General features: G+C 37.0%; 1 protein-coding gene across 1 annotated transcript; it reads right to left on the bottom strand.

Annotated features, from left to right (window-relative positions):
* Positions 1–829: 829 nt before the first annotated feature.
* Positions 830–8,954, bottom strand: LOC144424377 (uncharacterized). Its single transcript, XM_078113644.1, has 5 exons — positions 8,279–8,954; positions 5,584–5,756; positions 4,559–4,729; positions 3,905–4,069; positions 830–2,678 (listed from the first exon to the last, which is right to left on the bottom strand). Exons 2-5 carry the CDS (start codon positions 5,617–5,619, stop codon positions 2,487–2,489), a joined length of 564 nt encoding a protein of 187 aa, XP_077969770.1. The 5' UTR covers positions 5,620–5,756; positions 8,279–8,954; the 3' UTR covers positions 830–2,486.
* Between the last annotated feature and the right edge of the window lie 842 nt (positions 8,955–9,796).

A 9,796-nucleotide genomic window follows, 5' to 3' on the forward strand; every position in this document is an offset into this window, starting at 1 on the left:
AATCGAGTCTCATTTATCGAACGGAGTGAAATGTTTCATAGTATTCTATTTTTATCTGCGAGAAGGTGTAAATATATTTTGTGCGCGTTTCGTACTTTGCAGTAGTTGGAATCGGCACTGCATAAGTTTTTGTACCAATATGGAGGTAACCAATTTTGTTCGCCTACTTTACACCAAGTGGACGGAAACCTATGGGCATGGGGTATATTCACTTGGCTAACACAGCTATTCTCCGAACTCATAATAGAACTAACATAACAAAGGTAAATCGGAATAAAATTATGGCCTAACCCTAACGTATTACACAAACTACGGGAGTACCGTTAAATTAGCACGTAATGTTTGACCAATAATTATTCAGCCTGAATAGAACAGGAATAAAAATTGATGTTCCAGAGGTGGAATTGCTAAGAATTGATTTAATATACATTGCACTAATTAGCTTATATTTCCTCATAATCAGAGACAAATTCGTATGCGGACCCGCGAGTAATTTTAACAATGCTAATTTGAAACCTATAATGCACAAAAGGGTGTTAAATCAACTTATGTATACTTACTTAATTAACAGTATGTACAGTATTGTTGATGACGGCAACAGAGTGTGTTTTGGAATCTTTTGTAGAAAGTCCGTCCCGTTATGGTTGGAGTAAAGAATATCGTTCGCACTGAAAATTCAAATCCTTCTCAATCCTGACTGGGTAATAATTTTGTTATTTCAAAACGTGGCGACGGTGTTTTCCCGAACCTTAATTTTTGCATTAGTGACGGGGGCTTTCTACAAAAGATCCTCATTTTGTGCCCTAGGTAAAAGAAAATTATTTCAATCTTACGATTAACAATGTTTATTATAGGTACAATTTTTATTTGTTGCAAGACTCATAAAACAAAATTTATGGTATTTTACTTCTCAGTGTGTATGACATCGTTTCAATTTGTTAACGTGTATTTATTCCATATATAGCCAAACAAGATCGCCTTGCTGGAAATTTATTGGCGACTTTTTTTCAAAAATTTCCAAAATGGGGTTCCCGGCTGCGTCACTGATTGAATCTACTCGTATGACCATGAAATTAAGTACGAAAAAGATAAAAGCAAGCCGGAAAGAGCCCAGAATCTCCGCTGATAGAATAGGCTTGCACAAGAGCAAACATGCAAAATTGCTGAGCTGTAAAACGCAGGGTACCGATATGACCGGTTATCAAAACTGCCAGTTAAATTAATTAAGCAGGAGCTGCGGCAATCTTGCTTAAGTGCTTTATACTGTGTCTAATATTTGAAAATATGTTCACTAAACTACCGAAGGCCCCAGTTACAGATTAAAAATGGCTTGTTCATGGGAATAGTTGCTTATGCGAATGGTTCTCATAATTAATATGCGCGTTGGATGACGGAGAAATTGTGAAAAATTGGAACGATCCACGCGCGAATAAGCTGCTTCCGTGGAAACTAAACTTTAAACCAGACATTTGAATAAACGCACGAGGAAAATCTCATTCAGACCAGTAAGAATACGCTCGCCGCCACCTCACCTCCGAATCCCATGCAGGGATAATTATATGCGAGAGGATTGCTCGACTCCTGGCCCACGTAGGGTGATTCACATAACAATATTTCAATTACTGTTTTCTCGACCATCAAGTCCATGCTTCCGAAAACAAGTAACTGTCTACATAATCCCATACCCGGCATGAACTGGTAACCGGATTAGAGGCCGTGGTTGTTATCGGCTTTTCTCTTACCCGATATGTAAATCCTGTCCCATCTTACATAGGCTCAAAAACTAACTATTTTTTCAGGATTGTAGCTAATAAGCACTGAATGGAAAAAGCGATATATAAAAAAAACAGTAAAAGATATTTCACTCATGATACAAGATACGAGGAAGGATAAGCGATGATGCGGAATGCAAGTATTGAATAGAAAAAGCTCACGAGCCTAACAGATAAGCGGATATAAAATTATCGCACAATAATATGGGAGCTCAATAAACTGTATTACTGATGAATGCCATAAGTTGACGTCAATTTGCATATGTGTTTACAGTGAGTATGATGAAACAATATTTTTAATCGAAACGAACCCTTTTCTGTAAATTCACTTGGGATTTATTCTATCTCAAAATATTCAGTATGTGATAAAGGTCTGAGAGAAGTTAATGTGAGCAATGAATAGTTGTGCAAATACATATCCTAATGGGATACAGAGCAGAGTAGAAGATCCACATTGTTGAATGGAAACTTTAACGAGATGTGCTTTGATTTGTTAATAAAAATAAACCCACTATTTGCGGCTTTGTTAACTGCAAATATGTTGAAAAATATGTTTCAATGCCAAAACGAAATTGTGAGGAGAAGATTTACAAGAGAAAGTAGGGTAGAACACAAATTAAAGTCCGGATTTGCTCAGTTCATTTGGATGCAAGAGAGATGCATATGAATGTATTAATGGCTTTCAAGGATTGTTCGATTCATTGTTTGTGGATTCTAGTCGACAATGAACTCAACCCCGGTATCAGCAATCAATGCTTTGAATCTTTCCAACTGATCCTTGTTGAGGTTGCAACCTTCCATCTTCAATGTTTCAACCTGACATTGATGAACAATTTCACTGATGGTAGTTAATCCTTCATTTCCGAGTTTGCTGACTTTGTTTTGATTCAGATTCAGGAGCTTTATCTGAAAATATTAAGTTTTTTCATTTTAAAATCACAAACAGCAACGTAAAGTTAATAAAGCTCTCCTAGATGATAGAATATTCATAGATGAAGGCAGAATGTATATCAGTGAAAGCAGTGCTGGATTTGGAGGGTCTGTCTAGATCAGGGGTTCTCAACCTGGGGTTCGCGAGAAGATTTCCAGGGGTACTTGGATGACAGTCTAGTTTTTATATGTTGCTGTTTCTTAATATCCTTTATTACTACCATGGGAAAATGCGTGTCCATTGAAACTAGTCGCCAATTGAAACGTAGATTTTCCCTGATCTTGAGTTGTTGTGATGTAACCATGTGAAATTTAGGGCTTTGCATACAAACTGTGAAATCTCTAAAGACAGTGTGCTGCGAGCATTGGAAAAGTGATTATGCTTATTGAAACTTGGGAGAGATATTAAGAATTCATTAATTAGGCAGACGACAAGGGCAACAATATCAACAACACAATTTAATTTAGCTTCATATGGTCAATAAATTGGTGTTACAACAAATTGTTAGCCAATATATCAGTATATCACAACTTTGTTTGGTGTCTGATTACCGGGGGTTCGCGTTGATTGTTTCGTGACTCGGGGAGTACTTGACAGAAAAATGTTGAGAACCCCTGGTCTAGATCAACGATTCTCAACCACCGGTCTGCGTCAACCATCCTGCCGGTTCGTCAGCTATAATCCAATGTTATATCTTAATAGCAAAATGCAAGGCATTGATGGCCTGCCCATTTATTTTAGGAGTTTGATGCCTAAACCAAACTTGGTCAGATGGTCCTACGCCTATTTCATGTCATGAACACTGTTAGTTTTGTTGACTGTATGACGTCATAAAGATGTTTTCTTATCCTGTTAAACTCCTACATTGAAGATTTTGTGCTTCTATAGTTCTCGTATTTCAGAAATAATAAAATCTACTAATTTTCAATTGCCATTTTTCTTCATATCTTCATGTATTATTCAAAATGTTGATATAGAATTTGGGTAACGGAAATAGCCAAGTTAGTTTGGCTGATGAATAGCTTTCATTCAGCTGATACCGAAAAAAATGGCCAATCATGCAGATACATCTCTAGCAGGTACCAATACACAAATCTCCCAAGTCCAAGTCGAGTCTTGAACGGAATTTTTTTATAGCTCATTGATTTTCTTCAAACTGCCTCTATGCTGTTTACTTTTTATGCTCAATGTTTCATCTTACCTTTGCATCGAGAGTGTTTCCCCTAAATGCTTTCATTCCTTCTGCTGTCAGATTGCAATTCACAGCCTCAAATACCTTCACCTGACATTGTGTAACAACCAATCCAACTTCAGCCCAACCAGCAGTGCCAAGATCCTCGTTGCCACCGACATCTAGTTTATCCAACTGAAGTAAATAAGTACTGTAAGAATTTTTAACATGGTAGGAATGTCAACAAAGCAATTGATTAACCAGTAATAAAAAATCTCAATCAGAAAAGCTGTGGGAGAAATGAATGAAGTGATCTAAATAGATATCTACTGACACCAGAAGCAGGAAGCTAAAACTTGCAGTGCTCAAATGAATACTATAAAGAAGAAATTGCTTTACTGCCAAAGATTCTCCAATAAGAGTTCATTTTATAATCTTGTTTGAAGCTGAACCAATCCCTATACAATGATTAGTCTCCAGTACGCCATGATTCAACCGATGGACTCGTGTATACAATCGCCGAAGAGTCCTAAAATGGATGAAGGGAAGGAATTCAACGAAGACTGGGAACCACTGAGGCAGAACATAGAACCACCTGAGCTGGACGAATTTCTATGATACGAGTTGGAACAATTAGTTATCTTGAATAGAAATACTTTTATCAACTTCCAATATTAAGTTTACCTTCAAACAGGAACCTTCTAAATTTGACTTCAGGATATGAACCAGTTCAGCATTGAGATTGGAGTTGAATAGACAAACCCGAGTTAGTTGGTTGCAGTGTCGTATATCTGATGACATTACATGCATTCCTGCTGTAGTGAAGAATTTTCTTCTTCTCATCTTGTCTGGCATCTAGTAAGTTAAAAATAATTTCAGTTTGGGAACTGTAAACATGATCTTTGAGACGGGGAAATTACTATTTATGCACACATAAAAATAAACTTAAAAAACTGTACAAAAGCGAGAGTACGACTTCTGCATAACACTAGTTAGGAATATATTACAGATTAAATAAATTAAGTAGTTCTTATGCTTAGTGCGGGAGGAATAAAATGTTCCAAAACAGACAAGAAAAAGAAATATAAAAAAAGGTTGGGAACCACTGGCCTGGTACCAAGTTTGGATTTCATGGATTTTTCCCACAAGAAATCGGGCATGCAATCCAAATTTGAAAAACCTGGCATGCACTCGGTGCCCGGGCATGAAATGGGAAATTTAACAAAAAAGATTGAGAACCTGGCATGCAATCAGTGACAACGACACAGCAAACGTCTGAACTTGCGTTCAAATTTACCGAAAAAGTGTGAAAAATTATATTTCAAACTTCAACTGACAGAATGACCATATTCGAAAACGAACTCGAATAAAGAAGTGTAAGGTTAATCAAAACATCCCAACTTTGACGCACATTGCTATTTAGCAAAACGACGGCGGCGATGCATTTTTTTGCATGTGTCAAAGGACAATTAATCTTCGCAAACAGAACGCAACTAAAGGTACAGTAACAAAATTCCTCACGTTTAAAATGATTTATAATTATAATTTTAAATTGATTTCTAATCGAAAGGTCAGTTTATGATGTTAGAACCTGTTAGCTTTGATTATTCAATACTGTCAGATATAATGGTGACTGGTGAGCAATCACGAATTTTCCAGCGTGCAAAATGGATTTGTCATGCAATGAAATACAGTCTGGAGCCACAAACCTTTATAGATACTTGATATGAAATATACGTCTCCATCGATAGAATGATTTTTTCCAGTTTTTCTACAGTTACGAACAAATCTTTCTGGTCATCAAATTCCGTAGAGAGACTTCTGTTATTTGATATCGATTTTTAATTTTTGCTAACGAGCCATCAATGATGTCACCATCGTCCTGTTAATAAAAATAAATTTAGAATAAATAGTTGAAGTGACTACGTCACCAAAAAATAATGTCACTACGACGTCCCAGTAGCGTAATGAAGGCCTCCATAGTGTACGGATAGTCATCCAAAGTGCATCTGCCATTATGCCAGACACCACTCGTTTGTGAGACATATAGTGTTAGATAGTTTATTTTGAAAACTCCATAACAAAGTAAATTAAAAATGGAGAATTCTGGAGAGCAGGCAAAAACTAAAAATGTTTAAAATGGACGGCGGTAAAACGGCGCGGCGGTGTGGCTCAACGGGCTAAGCGTTAGGAATACGCTCGCCACCGCACCTCTAATTACTCTGCGTGGGTTCGCAGGTTCGAATCCCATGTAGGGATGGTTATGTGCGAGAGGATTGCTGGACTCCTCGTCGTCGTTGGGTGGTTCACGTAACCGCTGGTCGGTTACGGCTTCCTCCACCACCAAGTCCATGCTTCCGAAAACAAACAATACAGTAAAAACTAATCCCATACCCGACTTGGAATGGTAACCGGACGAGAGGCCGTGGTTCGCCATATGGATAAGCCGTCTTATCGGCTTTCCTCTCCCCCGGGATAAATATGTAAATCCTATCCTATCCTAAAACATGAGAAGTATCTCATGTGCCTGCCCACCAGCACTCACACAAAAACACAAGCCCAATTAAATGGCCCAACTTCCGGGCTGTTGTACTTTTAACAATTACGTTGATAATGACCAATACAATCTCATGCAAAGATAATGTGAGGAGTGGAATGTAATAAATTGACGACGATAGTCATACTCATGAAGCCATGAAAGCACCAAGAAAAACCAAGCCATGAAAAACTACACTGATTGCTAGATTGGACATTGCGGAAAAGGTGACAAGTGGTTTAATATACAAACAAACGCAAAACCATGACGATAAATTCGGTGTGCGGACACTCATAAAAGCAATTACTGTATTTCCCGGCGAATAAGTCGCTTTTCTAGACCCAAATTTTTGGCATGATTTTGGGGGGTCGTCTTATTAGGTGAGTATGATAATTTTTTCGGTGTCGCCTTATTATTCAATTCGTACCATAAAATACCAAATACCTTCGACGATAGAATCCCCACATTTTTATCCTTGCCATGTTGTTTTAGATCGGTAATGTTCTTATATGGTACACGCAATCGCGAGTTAGGTTGAACACAATTAGATTGAAATTGAAAGACAGTTTGAATTCTCGTAGTTGTTATGGATTGAATATTACTCTACAAGGAAAAGTCATTATAGGCTATTTTACCCAATATGCAAAGGCAGCGACCGCTCAAAAGCCTCTGCATGCTAATTTGAGATTACGATGTTAATGCGATTTCACTACTCGTCTTATTGGCAGGTTATATGCGAAAAGCCATTTTTTCAAGCTTAAAAACGGCCCTTGTCTTATTCACGGGGTAGACCTATTCGCCTGGAAATACGGTATCAGAAAAAACACTAATCAAATGTGAGCAGGTCTGTAGCCTGATTCATAGGTTCTCAAAGAGGCCCAGGGCCCCGCGAGAGGAACCTAGGGGCTCTGAGAGCTATTTAATGAAAATACAGACTTAGCTATCTTGTAACTGTTCAAATAAGCAATAACACTATTAATAAAATTTGAAAACAGTAGAGTCGAATTATGGCAACGAGGCGGTAATTCAAATATGACAGTATTATCGGTAGTTTTCAGAATGGATAAAAAGGTCGCACAATTGAATCGATTTCAGTAACTACGCTAAAACTTCCATAGATAACATAACACCAAAGTTTGTGATTTACAATGTCTAAAAAAGCGTTTTTAATCTGTTGCGTGTCCGCTAAAACAAAATTTATCATGTTTTCTTCTGTTTTAGTATTTTATAATGCCGCTTTTCAATCAAGAAATTTGGGTTGCCGATTCACCTCAATATCAGTAAAACTACAGTATAATGAAGTGGTGCAAAATACTACAAAGAAGCGCAATCTAAAAATTACATCATTGAATTCCTCTGGAAAAAATAACCCGATTTACCTAAGGAAATTTTTTTTTACCCTTGCATTTGAGAGTTTTCAGGAAAAAAAAGCAATTTTGGTCACATGATGGCCACGATTATTTGAGGTGATTATTGAGACAAGCATGGCGCAGTATGACTCATCTGCCGTCGTTCCAGACGTCCCTCATTTGTGAGACACTTGGGAGTGTTTGTTTTATTGAACTAAATGGAGGGGAACTCTTGTAATTCGAATAGTGTGCCGTACTGTACTGTCTTTGTAGATTTTTGCACAACTTCATTTTAGTGTATTTTTACCGATATTGAGGAACAACATGTCAAAACATCTCTCAAAGGAGGGGTGTTTATTCATCAGCAAAATGAGATTCTCTGAAACGAGAGAATGTCTCTCGAGCTGCAAAGTGTGCTTCATAATTATTCTTCCTAACATTCATTTAGCCAAATATGAAAAATTTAAATAAATAAAAAATAATCTGAAAAGATGAATGAATACAAAAAACCTAACTGACCAATTCTTGTTCCTCTGTTTTCCCTTCTTCATCAAATAAATCTCATCATCTACTTCAGTGGTTTCCTGCTTTTTCGCTAGTTCCGTTTCTTTTCCCGGTATTTCATCATCGCTTTCATCCGAGTTGGCTGCCGCAGCTTGGCTCAATGGTTCTAGGAATTCCGTCATTATTTCGCTCAGACAATACCGATCATTCTATAAATAACGGATAAATTACCGTCCAATCTACAGTTCAACCGGTTTTTAGGTAATAATGCGCAGAAAACTTCTATAACTGCCCAAAATTGCCGAAAATTCCCCAAAATTAATGAAAGCAACCTTTGTGCAGCGAGCTCTGTAGTTCCATGAAATGACGTTTCTGACCTTTGAACCCTTGTGCTCTCATGAAGGATACGATTTTCATATTTTTCCAACGAGAGATATGTATTTTAGTTTATTATAACAACACAACAGAAAAAACAATTCATTAATAAATGATTCATTAGCAGCATTCGCGAGGGTCCGAATGCAAGACTGGTTAGATCACCGAGGTTACTGGCCCATGAGTGTATGCCAGGTGGGACGCCGGGATATCTTGTCAAAGCCGGTGTTGTCCCAGTGAGCCTATATATAAGTAATCTTTCAGAAATAGCATTAGCGATAAAAAAAAATGGTAACAATATAAATTAAATGTGTACGTGTGAGCCAGCAATTTAATATTTTAAAGTCAATACTGCAGGTCGTGATGTTACTAGGTCACGTGACGTTTCTGAGTTCCGGCAGGTCCAGACAATTATCGAGAGCTTAGTTTAGTCTTTACAATTATTTATAATATTTTATTTAATTAATTAATATATTTAATATTCGTAATATTTTTTCAATTTAATTTTTGTAATTTATTACCGTAGTTATTGTACACGAACCGGGCAATCGGATTATCACACATTCGTCAATATTTAAAAAAAATATTAAATTTAGTCTGATTATCCGATTTTCAAGCATTGCAATTCATAACTCTGAATGATTACTGGCTTGAGACTCCAAATCAAACAGTTAAAACCTATCTTCGAAGAACATACTTTTAATAATAGTGAAAATCCACCGCTAATTTGCGAATCTTTTGACAGTGAATATGACGAAAAGATATTTTTAGTCAAATATAAACTTGGAATTTAGTTGGATACATACTTCAATATTAACATAAAAAATTGTAAAATACGCAAATAATGTCTGTGAAATCCATTGAATAGTCTAAACTTAACGTATACTTGATTGACAAAGTGGATCCAGCTAAAACAGTGGTCGGGAACCCATGGCCATATATGGCTCTTTTAGTGACGGCATATGGCTTCAAGAAAAATCTAGTATTCTAAGGCTATGCTTACTATTGTTACGAGATTTCAAATTCTTTTACAGCCAAATTTGGCCGAAAATTTCCCAAAATGTTTGAGAACGCGCTCCCTGCACATGTCTATGTTATATATGACAGTGGTTTCCAAACTTTTTGTACCATTGCCCCCCTGTAGTAGTTTCTACAACT

The sequence above is a fragment of the Styela clava genome, chromosome 1, assembly GCF_964204865.1.
Source record: "Styela clava chromosome 1, kaStyClav1.hap1.2, whole genome shotgun sequence".
Classification (NCBI taxonomy): domain Eukaryota; kingdom Metazoa; phylum Chordata; class Ascidiacea; order Stolidobranchia; family Styelidae; genus Styela; species Styela clava.